Below are 25,708 nucleotides of genomic sequence, written 5' to 3' on the forward strand. Positions count from 1 at the left end.
GGTGGGGAGACTTGCGGGGGGTCAGGGGCAGCAGCAGGACCCTCAGCAGAGGCCCGAAAGGGTCTGAGGCGAAGCTGAGGGATGTCCCGGCTTGAGAGGTCCTAGGGTCCAGGCACTCCCTGCCATGTGAGCCTCGGTCACCCAAGATGAGCCTGTCGCCCTCTGCCAGGTCCGGGCTGGGCAGCCTGTGGCCACACACGACCCAGAGAAGGACAATGCTTCCTAGGTTGTCAGGGTGAGGCGGGCCAGGTCCCAGCACAGCGAGTCCCAGTCCTCTTCTCGAGCCCTCTACAACCCCAGGAGGGGCTCCGAGGACCCTGAGGGTCCCCACCCGCCCACAAGGGACAGAGCGGGGCTCAGGCACCCCGTTGAGGCTCGGTCCCAGACCCCTGGGCGGTGGGCCAGTGCTCCTCCCAGGGGGCTCCCCTATGTCCCCAGTGAGGGCTCTCTGCTGAGGAGCATCTTCACAGTTCTGCCTCTCCCCGGGAGGCTCACTGCCCACCCTTCCATCCCCCCTTTGTCCACCAGGTGTGAGGCTGGAGGGAGGCCGGGCTGAGCTGCCGCAGGCGGAGGTCCACGCAGGTCCTGCCCCTCGGACCCGGGAGCGTGAGGCGGAAGGGCGTGAAGTCCGGGACCCTCCGCACCCCGGACCCCGAAGGCGAGGGCTCCACCCTGGGGTCCCCATAGTGGCAGAGGAAGCCAGGCTCCCAGACTCAGAGGTGGTCTGGCCGCAAGGGCCCCCTGCCCCAGATTCTCCGATCCGGCCCGTCTGGCTTCGGGAGCGCAGGGCCGGCGCCGGCTGGCGGCAAGCTTCCCAAGGGAGGGCCAGAGCCACGCCGCCGGCTCCCCGCAGGAGCCCCCCCAAGGTCGGGCCGGGACTCGGCGCCTCTGTCGTGCACATGAAGGCATCCCCGGTGACCGCGGAGGCGCGCGCTCCTCCAGTCCGCGGGCGGGGCGCACCCCTGCCGCCTCCGGCGGCCTCCCAGGCCGAGAGCCCGGCCCAGGCTCCGTGCTCCTGGGTGCCCGGGAGGCGTCTGGAGCGTCCCGCAGCGGAGCCCCCGGGCCGGCGACGGCCCTCAGACGCTACGGCCGGGCGGGGCCCCGTGGGGAGGCCGGGCACGTCCCGGGGAGGGCGCCGGAGCCGGTCCTGCGGCCGCTCCCTTCCCGCCCCCTCCGCTCTCCCCGGCCCGGCCTCCCGGGGCCTCCGCTCCCAGAGCAGCCTCTCAGGCCTCTTCCCCTGGCTCCCCCACGCACCACTGTCTCTCCTCACTCCCCGCCTCTGCTCTCACACCCGCCTCTCCTCTCCCCACACCCCGCCTCTCCTCTCCCCACACCCCGCCTCTCCTCTCCTTATACACCCCGCCTCTCCTCTCCCCACACCCCGCCTCTCCTCTCCGCACACCCCGCCTCTCCTCTCCTTATACACCCCGCCTCTCCTCTCCCCACACCCCGCCTCTCCTCTCCTTATACACCCCGCCTCTCCTCTCCGCACACCCCGCCTCTCCTCTCCTTATACACCCCGCATCTCCTCTCCCCACACCCCGCCTCTCCTCTCCTTATACACCCCGCATCTCCTCTCCCCACACCCCGCCTCTCCTCTCCTTATACACCCCGCCTCTCCTCTCCGCACACCCCGCCTCTCCTCTCCTTATACACCCCGCCTCTCCTCTCCCCACACCCCGCCTCTCCTCTCCTTATACACCCCGCCTCTCCTCTCCGCACACCCCGCCTCTCCTCTCCTTATACACCCCGCATCTCCTCTCCCCACACCCCGCCTCTCCTCTCCTTATACACCCCGCCTCTCCTCTCCGCACACCCCGCCTCTCCTCTCCTTATACACCCCGCATCTCCTCTCCCCACACCCCGCCTCTCCTCTCCTTATACACCCCGCCTCTCCTCTCCGCACACCCCGCCTCTCCTCTCCTTATACACCCCGCATCTCCTCTCCCCACACCCCGCCTCTCCTCTCCTTATACACCCCGCCTCTCCTCTCCTTATACACCCCGCATCTCCTCTCCCCACACCCCGCCTCTCCTCTCCTTATACACCCCGCATCTCCTCTCCGCACACCCCGCCTTGCCTCTCCTCTCCTCTCCCCACCCCTTCCTCTCCTCTTCTCTCCTCTCCTCTACACACCTGGCCTCTGCTCCCCTCCCCGCCGCCTCCTCCCCGGCCTCCCGCCTCCGTCTTCGACTGGAGTAGTTGCCCCTTTGAAGCCCCCGCCGGCTTCGCGGCGTCCTCAGCGCTCCCACCACTCGCGGAGCTGCCCTCAGGCCCCTCGGTTTCAGCTCCTTTTCATCCTTTCCTTCTGAACTTGATTAAAACCAGCGGAGAAACTGACGTCAGGGGGCGGGGGTCATGGCCGAGGGGGCGGAGCCTACACTCAGGGAGGAAGCGAAGCCCCGCCCCGCCCCGTCCGCTCCCCGGCCCCTTTGGGTAGGCGCGCGGGGACACGGCCCGGGCTGTTTCTGCGAGGCCGTGCGTGGCCAGCCGTCCTGAGCCCACAAAGCGACCAGGTGTGTCTCCCAGGTACTGTTTGGTTGTTTTTAGTGTTTGTAGAAAGAATGAGACGGAGAAGGAGAGAAAATTCGGACAGGTTTAGGGGACAGGCCACCAAGGCCCCACCCCAGTCGTCCTGGACCTCGGGCCTCAGAGGCGGTGCTCGGCCCTCCTGGAGCGGGTGGTGTGAAGGACCCCATAGGTCTTGCCCCTGGGAGCTCGAGCTGATGGCGGGAACGGGGGTGGTGGTGGAGTAGTGCCCCTGGGGGTCAGCTCCGGTTCCCTCAGCCCCCAGCTCTGCCCGCGGCGGTGAGGGCCTGGCCAGCAGATGTGGGGGTGGAAGTCGGAGGAGGGCACCTTCCGTTTGCACGCATCTTCCTGGGGAGTCTGTTCTCTACCTGGAACAATCAGCTCTTCATGCAAGGGCGCAGAGCGCGGGTGTAAACTTGCTTTCCTTCATTGGCTCATTCATTCATTCATTGAAGAAATAGCTGTGGGCATTTTTCCAGCTGTACCTGGGCCCTGGAATGCAGCCCTAGGGAGCCAGGGAGAACAACCCTTTGGGGCCCTGTCCCAGCTCAGGCCTAAGCCTGGGTCCCCACCTCCCCTGACCCCTGGGCCTTGCGGCTTCCTCCTCCTCCTTCATCCTGCTCTGGGAAGACCTCTCCTCGGTGTGGCCTCCCCTCCAGCCACACCATACACGCTCCCACATACACAGAGTCCCCCACACCCACCTGTGGCTCCCGGAGCCCACAGACCTGCAGTGCAGGGCTGGTTCCACCTCGCCGGCCCGGCTCTCAGCCGGGCTGCCAGGCCCAGGGCCCCCGGGGACACCTGTCAGACTGGGGCCCTCTGGTCTCCTGCTGGCCTCCACCTTGTGATGAGGCCCAGACACTAGATCTGGAAGGGCTCCTAGGAAATCTGGGACCGTGAGTGCAGAGACCTCACCTGGCCAGGGGCCTCTGTGGGTGAACCTCAGTCTGACCAGGTGAAAGTGTGGTAACAGCCATGGACACACCCCGTGCTGACCAGCACCCTCGCCTCTCCGGGCCTTAGCTGGGACTGTGGCTCTCGGGTTCCCGTCTCCCCCACCCCTGTGCAGCACCCTGGAAGCAGGACCGCACCCAGGACCAGGGCTCTCCCTGGCCCTGTGGCCCCCACAGTCCCTCGCGGGCTCTGTTGTGGGCACAGCCCTGCCCCATGTCCCCCTCCCTGCAAGGTCTCAGTCTGTCTTTTCTAAAATCGCACTCAGTCTCCCCCTTGACCCGTGGGTTCCTGCCCCGTCATCCGCTTGAGGCGCCTCAGCACACAGACTGGCAGGAAGGCAGGAAGCTGCTGCCACAAGGAGCCCCCACTGGCTGCCCAACAGGAAGTTCCAGATGGCGTGAGGGAGTTGGGCCAGCCAGCATCCTGTTGTTGCCTTGTAAACAGAGGAACTGAGTGTCTGGCTGGCTGCTCAGGCGTGAGCTCTCAAGATCAAGCAAGTGGGAGGCAGGGTTCCATCTGCGGGGGGCACATGTCTCCCCCACCCCTCAGCCTGCTGTGCGGAGCTGGGGGCCTGCCCTCCCTCTGGGCTCTGGGCGGTGGGCCCGGCCTGCTTGAGGCTCTCTGTGCCCCCGGCCAGTCACAGCTGAGCACAGAGCCGGCCACCAGCACCATTTCCAACCGGTCAGAGGCCCTTCTACCTGCCCTCGCCTGAGGCTGCCGTCCGACCTAGACCCTTCCTGGGGTTGTGGGCAGGCCCTGGCTAGGGGAGTGGGGACTGCAGGCCGCACTTGAGGCCTTCCCTGGGCCTGGAGCTGCACCTCGGGGTGGGCATAGTCCAGGTGTGGACACGGTTGACCCAGGGTAGAGGAGCCTGTCATGTGGGAAGCTGACCTGAGCTTGGTTCTCCCTCCCTCTCGTCCATCCCAAATACGTCTGCTTCTTGGCAGGCTGGACACATGGATGCCCACTAAGTCCACCTCCGACCTTGGCGAGCAGGGCCAGTGAGCTGGGACACAGCGCCTGTGCTGGGGGCTGCTGGGGAGGGGGTGAGACTCCAGGGGGCCTTACTCAGAGGCTCCCCTGAGATCTGGAAGCAAAGAGGGAAAGGGTGACCAGCAGAGGCTATGGAGGCTGGGTGAGGCAGGAGCCCTGGGGCTGACCGAGGGGCCTGCAGGGTGAGGGGCCACGGGAGCTCGGGAGGAGACCACCTAGGGACCCCGCTGGCCAGCAGGGCCCACTCCCCCTGGCAGCACCCGCGCCTGTCCAGACACCAATCAAAGGGTCAGACAGCAGCTGGCTGAAGTCATCTAGTCCAGCCTTGATGGGAAGGAAGAGGAAGCAGCCTTGCCTGTCCCTGAGAGCACTGGGAGCACGCGGCAGGGGGCACGGGGTGTTGGCTCCCTCCCCATTCCTCCAGGTCAAGGGTGATGAGAGCAGAGCAGGACCCCAGCCTGGCTGGGGCGGGAGTCCTCTGGGCTGTGCTCCGAGGAGAGAGCCAAGCCCCCCAGGGTGCCCCCGCGGGGTTCTCGCCAGGAACATCCCATCCTGCACAGTCAGCATCTGTGGTCAGGGCCGCGGTCACGCGGAAGGGCTGCTGGGGCTCCCAAGAGAGCCCCAAGGTCACAGCTCCGTTCCCCTGCTTTCAGTGCTCTGGTTACCAGTGGATTGTCTCTAACTCTATCCTGCCCATGTGACAACTCAGGTTTTAAGTGGAAAGATGGCTCAGACGGGAAAGAGTCCGCCTGCAATGCGGGACACCCGGGTTTGATCCCTGAGTCGGAAAGATCCCGTGAAGAAGAGCACGGCAACCCACTCCAGTATTCTTGCCTGGAGAATTCCATGGGCAGAAGAACCTGATGGGCTATAGTCCACGGGGTCGCAAAGAGCAGGCACGACTGAGTGACTTAGCACCACTTTGATTTAGCTTGTGTTTCTTCCTTGGGTATGAGGCTGCCTAGTGGATTTTTTCAAGTGATCACATGTGTCCAATGGCCCAGATCAGAGAGGACCGTTTGGGGGCCGGCTTCCCCAGGTGGGAGGGAGAGGTCGAGGCCCCGAGGGACACAGTGGCCCTCCCCGGTCACGGGGCAGCACTGGTGAAGGGAGGGAAGGTTTCAGGAAGCCACAGCAGGCTTGGGCTGCCAGGTCCCCGCCCCCGGGGGAAGGTTCCTGGAGGAGAGCAGCTGTTGAGGAGGGTCACCGGCAGCTGGGATCTTCCCTCGGAGCTGGCAGCCAGCCCCAGTTACTGTGTGCACTCCCCGCCCCTGGACCCCAGCCTGGCCTGCCCTCCTGAGGATGGTACCCCTGCCCTTCCCATCGCTGCTTCCAGCGGGAGGCCCGGCCCAGGCTCCAGGGAGCTCCGGGCCCCGCCAGGGCCTCCTGCTCGCCTGGCTCCACCGTCAGGTGGATTCCAAGGGAGCCCTGGCCGTCCCGCCTCCGGGACCAGCCGGTGCCCTTTCCCAGCAGCAGCTGCGCTGGCCACTTCTCCTGAAACACCCTCGTTCCTCAGTTTGCTTCCTTCCTTCTTTCCCTTTCCTGCTGTTCATCAGATTTAGCAGAGATGTCTCAGACAGCGGTGGCTGCAGAAGTCCTTCTGTCTGGGGCAGACGCGCCCTGGCTGCTCCCAGGCCTCCTCTGAGGACAGGCTTGGGGAGTGGGCAGCGTGGGCACCACATAGGAGGCCCTTGGTGCCCAGGAAGCACAGCGGCAGCCTCTGCCTCCCGGACGCCTGGACGCTGCGGGGGAGCGCCTTCTCCCCCTTGGAGGTTAGAGGAGATGGGGTGGTGTCCCGAGCGCCAGGCTTCCCCAGGGCGTCCCTCAGAGCCTCAGCGCCTCCTCCCCTGGTTCTCAGCTGCCCGGCCAACTCGGGATGCAGGGGCCTTGTGGCAGGGGCGGGGGGGCTAGACCACAGGGGCTTCCCGGGCTGTCTTGGCCCTCGTGACCCCCACCCTGATCCCCCAGTGGGGAGGGGTCCAAGCTGGAGGCCCCAAGGCCGTGAGGTCACAGCCTGCCTTGGGCCTGCGGGGTTGAGAGCTGCTTGCTGGGACCCGCACAGGGCCATGGGCGTGCGAGGAAGCCTGCAGGACTGGGTCCTGGGAAGAGGTGCTCTTGGGGACAAGCAGGCAGACCCATGAGGGCGGCCCAGGCTCAGCTCTGGCTCCTGGACAGGCGTGGCGGGGCCTCAGTGGGAGTCTGCGTGCAGAGCAGAAGCAGTCCAGGGCCCCGCACGGCGTGACCCCTCCCGGGGGCACGTTGCTGGGAAGACCCAGCCAGTGTACTCGCTGCGCTGCCGGCACCGCGGGAGGCGACGGCACCGGCCCAGCGCCCTCCCACAGCCCCGGAGGCTGGAGGCTGCAGGCCTCGGGCCTCGGGTATGTTTCCCTGTTACCCACTCCTGGCTCCTCGACAGCAGGTCCTCGTGCAAGGGTGGGTGTGGGCAGCAGGAACTCCATGGGGTCTCCTTCAGAAGGACACTGAGCCCCGCCTGGGGCTCCACCAGTGCCCTTGTCACTTCCCCGAAGCCCCCCCTCCTTAGGCCATCACCACGGGGTTAGGATCGCAGCACAGGAAGTCCGGGAGGGCACAGACGTCCAGCCTCCCATGCGGAGGGAAACAAGAACCACAGGGGACTGCAGGTGTGGCCTCCGTGAGCCCCAGCCCTTTGGAGCCAGATGTCCTGTGGATGTCCCCAGAGGCCCTGAGTGGGCGCCGCAGAGGGCAGACCCCCAGGGTGTGCTGGAGCAGGGTCCCGGTCACTGGGGTTCGGTGGAGACCCGAAGGCAGGCCCCAGAGTGGGAGGGGCTCAGGGCCCTCCCGGGAGGCTGTGTCCTCGGGACGGGTGAGGGGCGCCTGTGACTTCCTCTGGTGGGTCCCGCGTTGGGAGGGGGAAGGGTGGCCGTCACTGACCGCACCCTGGCAGGCTTGGGTGGTTGGCAGCTTCCTGGGCTGACTGCGGCCGGTTGTGTCTGCGGCCCCACCTCTGCAGAGGGTCGGCCATAGTCCATCTGCACAGTCAGCCCGTCCGTCTCCACCTCCTGCAGCCTAAGGGTGCTTTCCTTCTCAGGAACCAGAGGCAGACCTGGGGCAGCACGCATGGGTTCCTGTGCCGGGGAGGAAGGCGTGGCCCCGGCCATCCCCCCGCTGAGGCCTTGCGATCAGTTCCACCTGTTTGTGAGCTACAGCAGCGTGGACGCCGTGTGGACCCACAGGCTCACTGGCCGCCTGGAGGCCGAGCTCCCGGGGCTGAAGGTGTGCCTGCACGAGCGGGACTTCACGCCCGGCAGGAACGTGCTGGAGAACATGGCAGGCTGCATCCAGCAGAGCCAGAAGGTGCTGCTGGTGCTGAGCGAGGACTTTGTGCAAAGCCGCTGGTGCCTCCTGGAGGCCGACCTGTCCCTCGTGGGCTCCTGCCTGGAGAGGAAGCCGGTCCTCCCCGTCCTGCTGCGGCCCTGCCGGGTCCCACTGCATCTCAGCCACCTGACCTACCTGGAGGCCACAGATGGCCGCTTCTTCCAGAAGCTGGTGCAGCTCCTGTGCACCCCCAGCCAGCACCTGGCGCGCCCCCCGGCCCTGCGCTCGGCCCCCGTCCTCTACAGCGGGAAGGCCCTGCTGACCCTGGACTGCATCAACAGGGACAGCCTGCCCTCGTGGAAGGTGGGCAGCTTCAGCACGCTGGCCGTGCCGGACCCCTTGAAGGAGGTGCTGGAGGACCCTGAGCTGTACAAGCAAGCCGTGGGCATCCTGAATGGTGTGCGCTCGCCCCGCTGCTGCCTGCGTTACCTGGGCTGCAGGGTCATTCTCGCCATAGTCCTGATTTTCCTCTCTGTGGTTTCGGTGTTCTTACCCTTGGTCTTGGGGCTCCGGGAGCTCCACCCAGCTCAGAGGTTCCTCGTAATCAGCGCCAATGCATTTTTCTGCCCCTTTTTCATGATCTTAAGCGTCAACACCCTGTGCTGGCTCCGAAGGTCTTCCAAGAAGACCCTGCGGGAGCTGGCGCGCCGCGTCGGGGAGGCCAACCTGCTGCTGGCGCCGCACTCGGTGCTCATGGGCTGCGAGACCAAGAACAAGCTCCACTTCGTGTATGTGCTGCTGGGCGACTGCAAGCAGACCTTCCTGGGCGCCCCCGAGGGCGAGGCCGCGTTCCAGGAGGCCATCCTGCGGTTTGCATCCAGCTATGCCTGCTGCCTCGCCCATGCGCACTTCCCCCACTGGGAGGAGGCCGCGGGGGCCCCGGGCCACCTAGAGGTGGGCCCGTGCTTCTGCCAGTTTGTGTCTCTGCAGCTGAGGAGACTCGGGGGGGTCGGGGTGAACCCCGTGTGATGGTCTGAGGGCAGAGGCGGGGCCCCTTGCTGGACACCCGGCTGCCCCTGGGGGTCCCTGCGGCCTGGGCTGCCCTGAGCCCTGGGGGGTGCACACAGGCATCTCCCCACGGTCCACTGTGCGCCCCGCACGGTCAGACCCAGCTGACTGCAGGCTCCCCTCCAGCTGCCCCAGCCCCTCCACTGCGGACCTGGGGCTGGCAGTGGGCGTGTCTTGGGCCGCTGCGCCCTCTCTGGAGCGGAGGCGTCCGCAGAGGGCTGGCGTCTCCCAGCCCACTGCCCCCGGAAGTGGGCTTCTCTTCTGCGGACCCAGTTACTCCCCGGAAGAATGGCCTGGGCGTGGGGACGGCAGGGTGGCACCTGAGGGCCCTGTCTGAACTGCGATGCCCCATCGTTCTGCGTGCAGCCAGGAAGCGGGACTCTGGCCCAGGCCCCCGAGGTCCCTACACACCAAGGCAGGACCGCGGAGGTGTGCAGTGGACCTCGGTCTCTGCCCTGGCTTCAGTTTACCGATCTGCAGGTGAGCAGCTGGCATCCAAGTCCAGTGCTGGGCAAATGCTCCTGCCCTCCTCTGGGAGCCCGTGGTCCACAGCCGGGTGCGGTGCTGGCAAGGGCTCGGCTAAGCCCCGCGTGGTATCGCGGCTCCACAGCCACTCTGACCGGGTAGACTTGCAGTCCATCAAGCGCAGCCCAGGACGGCAGCCCCTCAAGGGGCCTGCCCAGCCGCCCTGAGCCACAGCGCCCTCCCTCCCAGGCCTGCCGGCATCCCTTAGAGGAAGCCTCCAGAGTGGACCCGGCCCCACCCAACCCAGCCCAGCCAAGGGACCCTGAAGCACTCTCCCTACCCCCGACTCAAGCCCGTGCTCTGGTCCCAACCGCCCGCCCCTGCGGGAACTCGCTTTCCTGTCTCATCGTCCCCTGTGGTCTGTCGAACTGGAGGCCGGCTCCAGGCTTCACGGGTCACCTTGGTTCTGGAGCTGGGGTGGCACAAGAAGGGTTCCCCAGAGGAGACTGGCCAGCGTGTGAGGGCCCCGAAGAGGAGGCTCTGGGCCAGGGGCAGCATGAGCAAAGGCGCCGGGCAGGAGGGCCCCGACCTCGGGGGCCCTGTGACGGGCTCCGCCACAGCCTCTCCCTGGCCCATGGGACCTGCAGCCCCTGCACGGGGCTGATGGGGGAGCAGTGTGGCCAGGACGCGGCGATGGATGCTACCCAGAGGGGGCACATCCTGTGAGCCCTGAGCTCACTGAATGGCCTTGGTCCCAGAACATTCCAGGGGGACAGCGGTGAAGCAGCTGGACCCCCCCCCACCCCCGAGGGTCCCAACACCTGGCCTCTCAGATGCCCAAGGCAAGGTCGCTGTTGGGCCTCACGTGGAGAAGGAACCTCAAGGAGCAGTGGGGGCTCCTGTTGCCTTCCAGGGAGGCCCCCCGCCCCCAACAACTCCACTGGGTCCTCTGTCCCTGGCAAAGTCTCAGCACATGGCCGTCACACCAGCTCCAGACCAGAACTGACTCCTAGATCGCACAGGTGGCACCCACAGGCCACACTGGCCTCACCTGACCAGCCCGAGGGTCCATTCAGTGCCCAGGGTGTCTGTACCAGAGAGCACAAGCCCTGGGTGCAGAACCGGGCAAATGGTTGCCCTTTCGTGCCAGACTCTTGGTTCGCAGCACTGGGAGCCGGGGCCAGGGCTGGGGGCGGGGGCCCGAGGCCCCGCTGTGGGCACACACACACACGTATGCATGCCCGTGGCCCTGTGGCTCCTGATGGCAGCGGCATTCCTACCCTGTAGTGCCAAGCCATGGCAGACAGGCAAAAAGAAGGGTAGTCTGTCACTTCAAGAGGCTGAGATTTTTCATCATGAATTAGCACATTTGTGCAACAAGAAAGAGAAAACGTTTAAACGAGCCGTTCCACGGAATGGTCTCTCACAGGCGTGTGGGAAATCCCAGCCACTTTTGGACTGTGTGGGGGCAGGTAGGCCCTGCCGTAGCCAGCCCTGGGGGCTCTATGGGGCTCTTGGGGCTTGGCCGCCCCACTCCTGTTCCTGTGCAGATCCTGCCGTCGAGGTGGGGCAGCATCAGGTGTGGGGGTGTTAGATCTGGAGGAGTGGTCCCCCGAGAGTGCCCCTGGTTTCCAGGGTGTTGGGGGCCCCCAGGATGGTCAGCCTCCAACACAGCTCCCTACTCCAGGGCTGCATGACCCAGGCCTGCTGCTCCAGGATACCAGGACCCCTGCCCACCTCTCCGCAGCCTGGACCCAGGGCTGCCCAGGGTCACACTGCCTGCTGTGGCCTCCAAGCCTCACCACCAGCACCAGTGGCTAGAGGGTGGGGCACCCGGGAGTGGAGTACTCACGGTGGAAGTAGGAGGAGAGGACCCCCAGTGGCCCAGGACAGCACCCCGACCCCCACTCTGGGCAGGTGAGGGATCTTTGTGGGCAGACGCCCTGGGAAGCGCTTCTGCTGGGCCTGGGGCTAGCTCTCAGTGAGGTGACAGGCAGGGGGGCGCTGAGGCTTTGCCCAGTGCTGGGAGCCCCTCACAAGGCTGCTGGTCACCAGTCTGGCATGCCACCTGCTGGGGTGCACCCCGCGGACTCTGCCGAGACCCCCACCTTGGCCCTGAGGTTTCCCATGAGACAAAAGAGGAAGGCGGCCACATCCTGTGACCCCTTATCCCAGCTCAGGCCTGGATTCAGCAGTCGTGACCTGGGACTCTGAGTGATCAGGTCCCTGGGCCCCATAGGATCCTCCAGGGGCTTTTAGGACCCCTGATATTCCCCAAGGTTTTCTAGGCCCCTCCACTGACCCTCCACCTGGCTGAACTCTGCCCTGTGGGTCAGGTGAGCCTTACCAGGGGTGGTTGGGATGAACCAGAGCTGTCCTTGCCATAATCTTCACCCAAGGGGACAGGGAGGTGGGATTCGGCCTGAAGTCAGCAGAGGGCTGTCCTGCACCTGCTCTGGGTGTCCTGGGCACTGTGTCGAGGCCATGAACCAGAGTCCTCTCCCCAGAGGTCCATCCCAAGGGGGAGACTTGGGTGGGGCCTGGAGGCATCAGGTGAAGCTGGGACAGAGAGGGCAGGTCCCAGCTGCCTTTCTAGACAGTCCCCACGGGTCTCAGGGTCCAGCCGTAGCTGAGAGACATCTTGGCCAAGAAGACAGCTGGGCTGCCTGGCACTGCGGGGGTCCACACAGGTGACTGGGCTGCTGTGAGGACAAGCAGCAGCGGGGGTGGGGGTCCCCTGCAGGATGCCTTTGATGGGGGTGGGGTGCAAAAGGCACCCTGGAGCTGGGAGCTGGCAGGGTGACCCTAGGGGCTTGGGAAGCCTGGCTCCAGAGCGAGTGGCCCATATGCCCAGGCAGACCCTGCTCCAGCACCCCAACTTGGGGGGGCTTGCCCAGGTCCTAGTTTTACAGACAAGGAGACTGAGTTTCGGGGGGCTGGCCCCAGAGACTGCACAGCTCCACACCACCAGGGTAGGGCTGCAGCCAACTCCTGCTGCTGGCCCAGGTCCCTGCCTCATGGTCCTGGCTGCAGGGTGAGTGGCAGGAAACCGGAGGGGGGATATCCCACCTGTGGATGTGGCCACTGGCCGGCAGGTTTGGGAGTCCCCGTCCAACACCCCAGGCAGCTGACCCTCTGCCAGCCCCTACCCTCTGTGTGTGTGTGTGTGTGTGTGTAGGGAGCTGCATTGTTGACGCCTGGGGGGGAGGTGGGAGTGCGTGTGCACACACTGTTGGCATGTGAGCGTGTGCCTGTGTGCATGCAACTGTGTACCCTTGGGCTCTGCATCCAAGGATTAAACCAATTCCCCATCAGAAATACTCAAAAAAAAAAAAAAAAAAATTCCAGAACGTTCCAAAGAGCAAAACTTGAATTTGTCAAGCTGGTAACTATCTACATAGTATTCACATGGTATTAGGTATTATAAGTAATCTAGAGATGATTTCAAGTAAGCGGGGGGATGTGTGTAGGTTACATGCCAATATTACACCATTTTCTATAAAGGACTTGAGCATCCTTGAATTTTGGTGCCCACAGACTTCACTATCTGTGGGTGGGGGGGTTGGTCCTGGAACCAATCCCTGAAGCACCAAGGGACGACTGTATGTGTGCATGTGAGTGTGTGCACACGTGTGCACACGGGACCCTGGAAAGGTCACTACCACATCGTAGCGTGGGGGGCAGGGGAGGCGGGCGGAGGGGACGGTCCTGGCTGCCTTGTTCTACTAAAGAGTCTGCACTGCAGGCTGGGCCTACCGCAGGGGGCCCGGCAGGCCACCCCAAGCCAGGTCCCAGCCCACACCCTGACGCAGGCCGGAACCCACAGCCCTCTTGGTCTGAGTCCATCCCGGAAGCGTGTCCTGGAGCCAGCAGGGTGCTGCCTGCCCCGCGCGTGAGCCCGTTGGGCTGAGGGAGCCCACAGGATGTGCGGGGGAGGGGGGGGCCCTGTTGTGTCTCTCTCAGCTTAGGTGCACCCAAGGGGGTGAGGGAAGCATCAGTTCATGATATTTGCTACTGAAAACCCAGGAAAGCCTTAAGAGGATATAGCACAGGTGAATTGTTTTAATTTGAAATGGTTTAAATTTCATCTCAACACCCTTGGGTTTTAATTCTAGGAGGTGAAGGAATTTCAGTTTAAGATCTGATTCTGACCTTGTGGTGTTAGGCGGTGTCCTGAGAAGCAGGCTGTTAAAACGTTCAAAGATTCCTGGGGTTTGAAACCCTTAGGAAATCTAATTAATGAAGTTTGTCTCTTTGGGGAAATGTCTTAAAAAGTTCAGAGGGATTAAATATACTAAATGGATAAGACCATAAAGAAGGCTGAACGCCAAAGAATTGATGCTTTTGAACTGTGGTGTTGGAGAAGACTCTTGAGAGTCCCTTGGACTGCAAGGAGATCCAACCAGTCCATCCTAAAGGAGATCAGTCCTGAATAGAATATTCACTGGGAGGACTGATGTTGAAGTTGAAACTCCAAACCTTTGGCTTCCTGACTCAAGAGCTGACTCATTGGAAACAATCCTGATGCTGGGAAAGATTGAAGGCAGGAGGAGAAGAGGACGACAGAAGATGAGATGGTTGGATGGCATCACCGACTCAATGGACATGAATTTCAGCCAGCTCTAGGAGATGGTGATGGACAGGGAAGCCTGCCGGGCTGCAATTCTTGGGCTCATAGTCGGACACGACTTAGCGACTGAACAATAACGATGACATACTAACTGTGGAATAAGTGAGGGCATATACAAAGGTTACTAGATTAATAAATGTTTTTAAGTTGAGCTTTAAAGCTTTTTTTCTAAAGAAAAGCCGGGGTAAAGGGGACACGAGGCAGGAGGGCGCCCAAATGGGGTGCGGTACACGAAGCAGGAGCGCGCCCGAATTGGTGGCGAAGGAGGGGGCAGGAAAAAGGCCGAGGACGGAGGATGCTCAGGGGAAACCAGGTGGAATCTTTACTCAGAGAAAAGCGACAGAGCTAACGGCTCACGCGGGGCAGGAGGGGCGGCAGCAAGAGGGAACTGGTAGCAGGGGCACGATCACAGCGACCACAGCGGGTGCGGCTTCGGGCGACGGCGGCCACAGGTGCGGGCGGCGTGGGGCGCTGCGGAGTCAGAGCGAGGAGTGATGAAGGCGCGCGGGGCAGGGCGGGCGCAAGAGCGGCCCATCGCCCATGTGCAGGCGGGGACCGCAAGGCGGAGCTCCGCTCTCCCGCCTCCAGGCCACCCGACGCCGCTCCCCGCCACGCCCACATCCCCTCCCCCCGTCCCCGCCCCACCCCGCCCACATTCCCTGCCCCGCCCACATTCCCCTCCCCTCCCCTCCCCCTCCCCTATCCCGCCCCACGCCCTGTCCCTGCCCCCGGCCCCAGCCCCGCACGCGGGTCGCCAGGGCGGAGAGCATTCCTGGGTAAGCCTCTAGCAGACTGGGCCGGCGTCCCCCGGGGCCCCGGTCCCTGTCTGGGGGCACACCTACCCGGAGGGGCTGCGACTCAGAGGCCCTCACTGGGTGGCTGGAGGCGGCGTGCTCCCCGCCAACTTCTGCGCCGCCTCCTTCTCTCCCTGCAGCGAGGCGTCCCCGGGGGGCTTCCCGGAGGGCTTCCCTGTGGGCTTCCTGGAGGGCTCGGTGACCGCCGCCGCGGCCGCCGCGCGGGCTTGCGCCCTGGACGCCTTCCTGGGCCCCTCCTTGAAGGCGTGGTAGCTCGCGGACAGCCAGGGCGTCTCCGTGCCGTGCTTGCGGCCCACCGGGTAGGCGCCGATGGCTGCCAGGAGGCTGCGGTGGTGCTCGGGGTCCAGCTCGGTGTAGTACATCTCCAGGGTCAGCGGGGTGCAGATCTTGTGCTGCGGGAAGGGCGGGTCAGGGGCGCCAGCGGGGCGCCGTTGGGGGCGGCGGGCGGTGGGAAGCGCCGCGCCCCTGGGCTCGGGAGGCCAGGTCGGCCGGGATGAGGGAGGCATGTTCCAGGGCCACCCGTGGGTGGGCGGTCACTTTCTGCTTTTGAGCAGTTCGATAATACTGGAGGCAGGGCCCTTAAATGCATTTATTTCTGCCGTAACTTCGAGTCACCAAGGGGCGGCCTCCGATTCAGAACTGAAGGCGCCACCGAGAGCCAGCCCCCCACAGAAGGCGGGTGGCTGACCTGCCTGCATCCTGCAGGTCCCCAGGGTGTCCCAGTGAGTGTGGGGCGTTAGCAGCCTGGTGAACCCCTGGACGTATAGTGAGGATTGGTGGCCACTGTGGGGTGCGTTTTCATCTTGGAAACCACGGGGAAAGGAGAAAGATTTAACTACTGAAAACTTAAAAGAGTCTCAGAAAAAAATACACTGAAAATGATTAAAAAAAAAAAAATCATTTCCTTATGAGGAAAGCTGAGAGAGGAAAAGGAGGAAGGGGAGCCCCTTGCCAAGCGCAGGGAAAATTCTCACCACCGCCACCTCCTTCCTTAAGCTTCACCGTTTTAGATTACAGGGAGAGAAAACTTCTTGCTAAAACACCTTTTCTTTGAATTTTTCTAAAGGTAAAACTTGACTGTTCCTGGGAGGTGATGTTCCCACAGAGCTAGGAACACCCGTTGCTCTCTTGTTGGCAGGGGGTGGGTACTCAGGGCAGTGGTGGGGAGGCCAGTCCTTCCCCTGGACTCCCCACGGGACCCTCCCTGGCATGGGGCTCCACAGCCCTTCCTAGCCCCGGTGCCCAGCGCGCCGGCCTTACCCGAAGCAGGAAGCCATCTGGGCAGCTGAACTGGTCATACCAGATGGCCTTGTACATGATCAGGAGGCAGCCCATGAGCGCCATGGTGAAGGCAATCATCCGGCCCGTGGGCATCTGGGGGTGGACAGGTCGGAGGGAGAGGGGAGGGTGAGGCTGGGCTGGGGGCAGGGATGGGCAGTGACCTCTCAGAGAGGAGGACAAGGAGGGGCAGATCTGTCACTGAAACATGAAAGGCTCCAGAGATCACTCATGAGTCTGAGCGAACGCCAGGAGATGGTAGAGGACAGAGGAGCCAGGCGGGCTCCAGTCCTCGGGGTCTCGAAGAGTCAGACATGACTTAGTGACTGAACAACAGAGTATAAAAGCTGTCAGTAATAAAGAGCTAGAAATGGAAGGGAAAACACATTTGCCAGATACACAGCAGGAAAAGTGACTCTGCATCGTATGTGGGAAACCTGGGAGTCACGGAGGAAGAGACACAGATGACCCACCGGGGATGGTCCAGGGCAGGAGCAAGCAGCACGTCTCAGGGCAGGAGCTCCGCTGAGGGCGGTGGCTCCCCCTGGCTTTACGGCAGCGGCCTCCCTGGCAGGAACCTGGTGCTGCCCAGGACTGACCCCACCTCTGATGGGGTGGTTCCCTGTCCAACTCCTGAGAGCAGGACGCTAGGAGCCCCGGCCCACCCACCCAGCCCCGAGTCTGGGTGCCCACAGCTGGCAGTGCCTGTCTGCCCCCCCCACCCTGAACCCCAGGGACAGGCCGGGTGCTTACCCTGCTGCGCATGTCCTCCGGGCCGCCGCTCAGCTTCTGGCCCTCCAGGTCGGAGAACTTTGTCGACAGGTCCCCGGAGGACAGCTGGTATTCCGTCTGCGTCTTAATGACCACCTGTGGGAAGGGACGATGCAGGGGGCCCTGAACTAGGAGGGCTGGGAGGGAGGGAGCCAGAGGTCAGCCGGCCTGCGGTGTGAGTGCTAGTGGCGGGGCTCTGGTGGCTACCAGCTGAGGCCAAAGAGATGCTGGAAGTCTGCTGGGGCTGAGGCAGCCCAGGACCTGGCCAGACCATGGAAAGAGCCCCTCCGAGGAAAGGGTGGTTCTGGGTGCTGGAGGAGCTGACTGGGTCCCATGGCGGGCTCAGCCTGGCCCTTCCTCTGCTGGATGCACTGTCTTGGAGGAGGCCATATGTAAAGCTGCCTGGCCCACCGTCCTTTGTTTCAAGGGCAGGCTGGGAAGGGCCCCTCACCTGGTCAGCGAACGATGGCTGGAGCTGGCTGACGTCCAGGGGGCTGATCAGAGGGACGCTGTCCATGGTACCCCCATCCCCAGAGCCTGTCTTCCCGGAGAAGCTGCAGTTCAGCTTCACCATGGTGGATGGCACTCCTTGTCCTGTCCAGAGGCAGACACAGAGTCACAGGCCACCCAACAGATGCCCACATCAGCTGGACATTGAGAGGGCCCAGGTTAGCCCTGATGCTCCTCACACCAGAGCTGGGACAGGCCGTGGGCAACCAGGCCAACCTCCTCAAGACAAACCGGGTGAGTCTGGCCACAAGATTGTAGTCCCTTCCTGCCCACCCGACTCCCTCTGAGCCCCACAGCCATGCAGGTGATAATGCCTCTGACTGGTGACTGCCCAGACATGCACACCACAGTCTTCCACTGGCTCACGGCTCCAGGGACATCCTAAGAGTAGCAACCAACAGAAAGCAATCCCAGACAGAAGCCTGGTGAGTCGGGTGGCCAGACGTAGCAAATAAAAGTACAGGACACCAGGTCAGATCTGAATTTCAGATGAGCAGTGGATGCTTTTGCTTTTCGTAACATATCCATGTAATATGTAGTACAGGACACACTTATACTAAAAAGTTATTCATTGTCTACCTGAAATTCAAATTTAACTGGGCATCCTATATTTTGTCTGGCAACCCTACTGGAGATGCAGGAAGTAACGAAGAGCTCCAGAAAGAGGCTGCTGGTGAATAAACCCAAGTTCTGGATTTACGGAGCATGGGAGTCACAGGGTGCATGGGAGTGGGCCATCTGGGGGGCTGGGACTCCCAAAAGGAGCAGGAGTGGTGGGCGGAGAGGACAGGAGAGCAAGGCTCCCCTGGGGAGTTCAAGACAGTTCCACTTCTAGGCTGACCACTGAGAAAAGGAACACAACAAATGACTTCCAACTGAAAAAAGAGAAACACAAAACATACTTGGTCAATCAAAGAAGAAAGAAACGGTCCCATGTCCATTAAAAATTAAATCTTGTTAAAATCTTCTGACAAACAACTCCAGGCCCAAGGAGCATCACCTCTGAATTTTTCCAACCACTTAAGGAGGAAATAATGCAAATTTCCTATGAAACTCATCCAGAGGAAACAAGGGCACCTACCCCAGCTTGTGAGGCCAACAACCTTGATCTCAGCATTTGGGAAGGGCATGAGAGAGGAGAAGGCTGTGCCACCCACCGACGCCAGTTACAAGGCCCCAGGTAAAATGCGAGCACAGGGGACCTAGTGAGACACACGAAGGCTGGGTGTGTTTTGGAATTTAGCATCTGAAAAGCAATCAATAGTTTCACCACGTGAACAGAATAAAAAGGAAAATTCATCTGATCAATTTCAGTAGTAGCTGAAAACGTATTTGGTAAGATTCAACATTTACTATTTTAAACCCTCTTGGAATCCCCTGTGGTCCAGTGGTTAGTGCTTTGTGCTCTTACTGCTGAGGACCTGGGTTCAATCCCTGGTCAGGGAACTAAGATCCCTAAGATCCCACAAGCAGTGTGGAAAAAAGTCTATTAGCACACTACCGGGAGAAGAAACAGAGAAGGCAATGGCACCCCACTCCAGTACTCTTGCCTGGAAAATCCCATGGACGGAGGAACCTGGTGGGCTGCAGTCCATGGGGTCACTAAGAGTTGGACACGACTGAGCGACTTCACTTTCACTTTTCACTTTCATGCATTGGAGAAGGAAATGGCAACCCACTCCAGTGTTATTGCCTGGAGAATCCCAGGGACGGGGGAGCCTGGTGGGCTGCCGTCTATGGGATTGCACAGAGTTGGACACGACTTAGAGCAGCAGCAGCAGGGAGAAGAAAACTTCCTTAATATGATCAAGATTATCCACAGCACACCTTATTGAATGTGACCAGAGAAAGCTCTGCTTTTAAAACTGGGTTGGGGACTTCTCTGGACCACTGGTTGGGTCCAGTGGTTAAGATGCCATGCTTCCATGCAGGAGTTCAGGAAACTAAGTCAGGAAACTAAGCAGCCAAAAACAAAACAAAATAAACAAAAATTGGGAGGGAGATACAAGGCCCTTCATTATCAGTTGTATAAATCATGGTAGTAGAGGTCCTATCCAAACAGTAGGGTAGGAAAAAGAAATAAGAGGTGCAAGGCCTGGAGGAGATTAGGTAATACTCTCATTAGTCACAGAGAAAGCATCTTGTGTGCGTAGAAAATCCAAAAGAATCTGCAGGAAAGTTACACGGATTAAAAGTGAGTTAAGCAGAGTTGATGAGTTTAAGATATTCAGAAATCAATTCTGTTTTTATGTATCAGTGACAAAAAAATTAGAATATAACTTATTGAAAGATTCCATTAAATATTGGAAATAATCAGATGTTCAGGAGTAGGTCTAAGAAGGCATTAGAAGGACTTCCCTGTGGAAAAACAGAGGAAACCTTCATCAACACATTATGACTAGGACCAAATAACTCCAAAACTCCTTAAATGGGAAGGACATGGTCATGGATATTGGAAGGTTCCATGTTTAAAAATGTCATTTCCCCCCAAAGTGTATAGAGTCAATAAATCCGAATCAAAAGTCCAAGATGAAATTTTGTGTGTGTGTGAATTCGACAAGCTTTGTGATTTTATACAGAAGGTAGAGGGACAAAGACACTCATGACAGCTTGGGAAAGACTCAGGGGGTCTGGTCTGCCAGGCGCCCAGCTCATCACACAGCCGTGTGGTGTTGCTGCATGGTACATGAAGGCCCGCGAACACACCCCACACACGGGTCAGGAGATGTCCCTGCAAAGCAAGGGCACAGCCACCTTTCAATAAACAGCGTCCATGTGGCAAACGGTGGACCCAATCCCCACCTTGCAACCACAGAAAAATCTACTCCAGGTGGAAAAGCCAAGATGGAAAAGCATCATGGAGATAGTTCAGAACACTTGCCTGGTCTTAGGGAGGGAAAGTCCTTCAGTGTCACAAATAAGCACTAACCACAAAAGGAAATATCGATAATAGAACTACATTAAAATTAAAAGCAGAGGATGAGATGGTTGGATGGCATCACCAACTCGATGGCCATGAGTCTGAGTAAACTCCGGGAGTTGGTGATGGACAGGGAGGCCTGGTGTGCTGCAGTCCATGGGGTTGCAAAGAGTCGGACACAACTGAACTGAACTGAAAATTAAGAGCTGCTTATAACAAACTTACAGTTACCAAACTTGCTTATAGCAGGGGTAGGGGGAGATAAATTAGGATTTGGGATTAACATATACACTGCTGCTAAGTCGCTTCAGTCGTGTCCGACTCTGTGCAACCCCATAGACGGCAGCCCACCAGGCTCCCCTGTCCCTGGGATTCTCAAGGCAAGAACACCGGAGTGGGTTGCCATTTCCTTCTCCAATGCATGAAAGTGAAATGTGAAAGTGAAGTCGCTCAGTCGTGTCCAACTCTTAGCGACCCCCTAGACTGCAGCCTTCCAGGCTCCTCCATCCATGGGATTTTCCAGGCAAGAGTACTGGAGTGGGGTGCCATTGCCTTCTCCAACATATACACTACTATCTATAAACTTTGGCCACCTGATGCATAGAACTGACTCATTGGAAAAGACCCTGATGCTGGTAAAGATTGAAGGTGGGAGGAGAAGGCGACGAAAGAGGATGAGATGGTTGGATGGCATCACCAACTCAATGGACATGAGATTGAGCAAGCTCCAGGAGTTGGTGATGGACAAGGAAGCCTGGTGTGCTGCTGTGCATGGGGTCACCAAGAGTCAGACATGACTGAGCGACTGCACTGAACTGATACATAGACTAGGTAAACGACAAGGGGGCTTCCCTGGTGACTCAGTGGTAAAGAACCCGTTTGCAAGGATGCATGAGACGTGGGTTTGATCCCTGGGTTGGGAAGATTCCCCCAGAGGAGGGCATGGCAACCCACTCCAGTATTCTGGCCTGGAGAATCCCACGGACAGAGGAGCCTGGTAGGCTAAGTCCATAGGGTCTCAAAGGGTAGGGCAGAACTGAAGTGACTGAGCATGCACACATGCAGACAACAAGGACCTACTGTATAGCACAGGGAACTCGACTCAATATCTTGTAATAACCTATAATGGAAAAGAATCCAAACAAGAATATACATGTGTGTGTCTAACCGAAGCACTGTGCGGTACACCTGAAACTAACACCATGAATTAACTACAGTGAGCTTCTGCCTGTCAGAACACAGCCTTCAAGGGCTAGAGACCGAAACTGGGACTAGGAGCAGATATCTGCAACTCCTCAAAAGGGCAAAGGCTTGTTCGTCCAACGGCAGGATGAGTCCAAGTCCTTACTCTGGGCACATGTGAACGTGACCTTATTTTGGAAATAGGGTCTCTGCAGATCTAATCAAGTTCAGATGAGCTCATACTGGATCAGGGTGGACCCTGATCCAGTGCCTGGTGTCCTTATAAGCAGGGGAAAATCTGCATATAGACACACAGGGAGGAGGCCAGGTGAAGATGGAGGCAGCTATTGGAGGGAGGTGGCCACAAGCCAGGAGACCCCTGGGGCTCCTGGGGGGCTGGATGAGACGGGGATCCAGTCGCCTCCCCTGGAGCCTGGGAGGGAGCTCCGCCCCGCCAACACCTTGACATCCGCCTCCAGAGCTGTGGAAGAGTGAGTGCAGGCTGTGGTGGTTTGTCACAACTGCCCAAGGAAGCCAGTGAACCTCAGACATCTCAAGTACAGACAGCGTCTCCACGTGGTCAAGAAACACAGGTAACCCAAGAGAAAAACGGACCAAGGAGGATTTCGAGGGCCCTGAACCCCGAAGCGGTGCTCTGCCGAGGGTGCTGGCTCTGCGCCGGGCCTCCCGCCTGCGTGCACACCCAGCGGGGCACCCCGTAAACAGAGCGTTCATCCCTGCGATGGAGTGAAGGGAAGGAACCGTGCAACCGGCAGGAACAGCCCTGAATCACAGAAGAGCTTTGGCCAAAAGAAGCCAAGCACTAGGAAGGTCAGAAATAAGCAAACCACCGCCTTGTTCAGGAACCCCTCCGGGCTCAGGCCCGCTCCGGGCTCAGCAGAGCCCCAGGGGCCCTTTGGGGCCCACGGGCGTTTCCTGTCTTCACCGGGATGCTGGATGCCTGGGGCTCACTTATGAACATATGGCTGCACCTTTGTTTCACGTCCTCTTCTGAGTTCGTTGTATTTTACAACAGAAAAAGTTAAAAACAAACAAAACCGGGGTACAGCGGGCCAGCCACGGAGGCGCCCACACTGCGCCCTCGTCTAGGACTGGGCCCCCGCCCTCCCGTAAAGCATGGACTGACGACTGGCTGTCCCCTCCTCAGGAGGACCCTCTGGGGATAAAGGGTACAACCAAGGGCCGCTGTCCACCCTGAACTCTGAATGTGGCCCCCCCACCACTGTGGGGGCGCATCCCACAAAGACTGCTCAGCCTCAGAACGCCCACACTTGCGTCCTGCGAGGCCCTTCTCGGGTACCGGGTAACGGCACTACGAGCGCCAGTGCCTCCCGGCGCAGGCGTTGGCTCTCACCCCCGGTCCAGGCCTTGCTGCGGGCTCCCGTGCTGGCGGACAGGGAGGCGCGGGCGGCCGCTGTGGGGTGGGCGGGAAGCCCCCGGCCGGGGCTGAGAAAGGGGTCGCCGGGCCGTGGACTCCCCAGGCGCCCGAAGAGGAGGATTTTCTTAGGGTCTTGAAACGGGGCCCTTCCCTGAGTGCCTCGCCTGGGCGGTACAGACTAGCAAAGCGCCCCCACTGCCATTCACCCCAGGCAGCGGGTGGGTACTCTTCTTGATGTGCGTCGAGGTCTGGCCGGGGCTGGCCTGCAGATGACGTGCGGGCACCTGCCGCAGGGGGGCGGGTCATCCTTCCGTCATTCTCCACCAGGACAGCGCTTTTGTGACATCCACGCTCCAGGAAGCAGAGACGGCCAAGGAGCACCCAGTGCGAAGAGATGAGAAGCCCCGAAATGGGGCGGGGGGGACAACCGGGGCCGGTGGGGGAGGGAGGTGCGAGGTGAGGACAGGGCGCCCAGGGCTTGAGGGGAGCGTGGCAGGGGCGGGAAGGACAGAATCCAGAGGGGCCGGACTGTGGGCCTGCACGCAGTAGATGCCCCGCCACTCTCACACCCAGCCCGCGGTTGAGGAACGCTGCGCGGAACGGCAGAGGTGCACCCGGATGCCTGCAGACCGCCGATCTCAGGTTGGTGGCCTCGCCCTCTGGGCAGGGGATGGCCGAGGTCTCCCCCTCGCCCCACCGTAGGCCCCTCCCCAGGGGAGATCCGCCCCAGGGTTCCCTTTCAGCCAAACGTTAAGCCCCAACTCCTTTGATCAGCGTGACGTCATGTTACATCATCTGGCGTTTCCACAGCAACAGAGACAGGCAGGCCACGACACGTCTTCTCGAAGAAAAGAAGCTTTGGGGACCCATGTACCTCTGCGCCTGGTCCCAGGCAGAATGCTGGGGTAGGGCTGGGCGGCACGTGGGAAGGCCGGGTCCCCAACATTCCTTTCCCAGGCGGAATCACGTGGACCCTCTGGGCGGGCTGGCTGCGCGCGTTCACGCGACAGACAGAGGTCCGGGGAGCGGGAGGGGTCTTCCCTCCGCTCCCACCCGCCCCCTCCCTCCACCTTGCGGTGTCACTGCGCTTTCTGCAGCGGATCAGCTGCTCCCCGCTCTCTGCAGTGCGCGTCTCCTCTGTGAGACGTGGGGAGCGGGCACAGGATGAGCAGAGAGGCCGGGATCGCGCTCCGACGGGTGGGTGGGTGGGTGGGAGGGCACAGACCTGGAGCTGCCAGCCCCCAGGCAGCTCGGCTGCAAGCCGCGTCACAGACTCGCTCACACGCGCCACTCTGGGATGCTGCGTCACCGGAGGCGCGCGCCGGTGCGCACCGCGCGGGCACGAGCGTCCTGTCCGCACGGGGCGCGCGTGTGCCGGCGGAGCGCGGGGGCTGCGCGCTCTGCTGGAGCCCCGCGGAGCCCCCTGCCCGCCGCGGCCCCGGCCCAGGTGCTCTCCCGTCCGCTGGCCTGCAAGCGGGTGGTGGGCTCGGCGGCCCATTCAAGGACTGGGGTCTGCGGGCGCCAGTCCAGCCCGAGGCCCGGGCGAGGCGGGGCGGGAAGCGGAGCCGGTCTGCACCGGGCTTCGGCGTCCCAAGTAGCCGCCACCTGTGGCCCCTAAGCCTGCGGCAGGTGGTTCAGAGAACTGCCCCTCGGCTTCTTGAACGCCGCCCGCCTGCCCGCAGCCTGCCTCACCACCGCCACCCCGTGCCGCTGCTGGAGGCTCTTCTCTGTGCCCTGGTGGGTCCGAAGCCCCTCCTGCGCCCCTCACCCCAGACCAAGCTGAACGGGCCCTGGAACCGGCGCCCCCTCCGCACCTCCTGACGCCGGCTCCCACTGGCTCTCTCAGACCCGCAGAGGTGGAGCTGGCTGGCGGGGAGGGGGCTGCAGTCACCAAGCGGTGGGGAGAGCTGATGTCCCAGCGGTCCAAGATGCCCTCCTCTACTGAGGAATCCGGCAGCACGTCGGGTCTGTGCCGGACACCCACGACCCTTCCGAATGTCCAGGCAGGGACCTGCCTCCCCCCCGGGGGGCTCCCGGATCCTCCCGGAGGCCTGACAACAACCTGCCCTGGGATCAGCCGGGCCCCTAAGTGGAGGACCCCTGCTCGGCCAGCTGCTAGCGGGTCCGCCGCAGTGCCCCCTCCACCCCGCACATACACCTCGCACAGTCACACTTAAAACATCTGCGCACACGCACCTCGCACATCCATGCACACACAGTATACCTGCGACCCCTGCACACACATCACACTCCCCCCACACACGAACCACGCATACCTGCGCCACGCACTTGCACACCCCTGCACACACTTGGCTCCACACCCCCACCCCCAGACCCTGCTCCACAAGAAACGGAAAAGGCTCACAGGCGTCTCCAAGGGGCAGCTGCGCAGGATGCGGCGGCAGGACAAGGATGCGAAGGAAGGATGCGGTTCCAGACGCTTCTTCGCTGGGGCGGGGCAGGGGAGGGGCCGGGCCCCAGACCGAGGCTGCTGTTGCCCGGGAAACGCAGGCTGGGGGAGGGGGCGCCCCGGTCTGCAGCCGCCGGAACCCGCCCGCGCATGCCCGTCAGAGCCTGCAGCGCGTCCCCAACCTGTCACAGACACACACCCACATCCAGCCATGCACGCACCTATGAATGCATATGCCTCACACACACATTACACACACGCCGTTCACACACATTGCACACACATATACCTCACACAGTCGCACTGCAGGCAGGGTGGGAGGTGGGGTGAGGGGGTACAGACAGAGACCCTGGCCAGCCTCCTCCCCACCTCCCCCCCACCCCCGGGACGTCAGGCATTCAGGCACCGCCTGGTGGCGGGTGCAGACTTGCCCTCTTGCCCCCTTTGGACAGCTTGGTTCAGACTTAGCTAGTTTGGGCCCCAC

General features: G+C 61.5%; 2 protein-coding genes across 2 annotated transcripts; one reads left to right on the top strand and one right to left on the bottom strand.

The window, feature by feature from the left end:
- The first annotated feature begins 2,336 nt into the window (after nucleotides 1–2,336).
- Nucleotides 2,337–13,617, top strand: LOC102393233. The gene is made up of 2 exons (XM_006070988.4): nucleotides 2,337–2,529; nucleotides 7,550–13,617. The coding sequence occupies exon 2, from the start codon at nucleotides 7,579–7,581 to the stop codon at nucleotides 8,803–8,805; it is 1,227 nt and encodes a 408-aa protein (XP_006071050.1). The 5' UTR covers nucleotides 2,337–2,529; nucleotides 7,550–7,578; the 3' UTR covers nucleotides 8,806–13,617.
- A 443-nt stretch (nucleotides 13,618–14,060) lies between these two features.
- On the bottom strand, nucleotides 14,061–25,336 carry CALY (calcyon neuron specific vesicular protein). The gene is made up of 6 exons (XM_006070983.4): nucleotides 25,180–25,336; nucleotides 17,255–17,397; nucleotides 16,786–16,899; nucleotides 16,015–16,128; nucleotides 14,782–15,146; nucleotides 14,061–14,410 (listed from the first exon to the last, which is right to left on the bottom strand). The coding sequence occupies exons 2-5, from the start codon at nucleotides 17,375–17,377 to the stop codon at nucleotides 14,808–14,810; spliced, it is 690 nt and encodes a 229-aa protein (XP_006071045.1). The 5' UTR covers nucleotides 17,378–17,397; nucleotides 25,180–25,336; the 3' UTR covers nucleotides 14,061–14,410; nucleotides 14,782–14,807.
- Nucleotides 25,337–25,708: the final 372 nt, after the last annotated feature.

The sequence above is a fragment of the Bubalus bubalis genome, chromosome 23 (assembly GCF_019923935.1).
Source record: "Bubalus bubalis isolate 160015118507 breed Murrah chromosome 23, NDDB_SH_1, whole genome shotgun sequence".
Classification (NCBI taxonomy): domain Eukaryota; kingdom Metazoa; phylum Chordata; class Mammalia; order Artiodactyla; family Bovidae; genus Bubalus; species Bubalus bubalis.

Bases quoted from the DNA above. Each gene is read 5' to 3' on its own strand.
- LOC102393233 (XM_006070988.4), top strand. From the start codon at position 7,579: ATGGGTTCCTGTGCCGGGGAGGAAGGCGTGGCCCCGGCCATCCCCCCG.
- CALY (XM_006070983.4), bottom strand. From the start codon at position 17,377: ATGGTGAAGCTGAACTGCAGCTTCTCCGGGAAGACAGGCTCTGGGGAT. The intron at 16,900-17,254 runs GTGAGGGGCCCT...CCCTTCCCACAG, and splicing joins AGCCATCGTTCGCTGACCAG to GTGGTCATTAAGACGCAGAC. The intron at 15,147-16,014 runs GTAAGGCCGGCG...CCCTTCCCGCAG, and splicing joins CAGATGGCTTCCTGCTTCGG to CACAAGATCTGCACCCCGCT.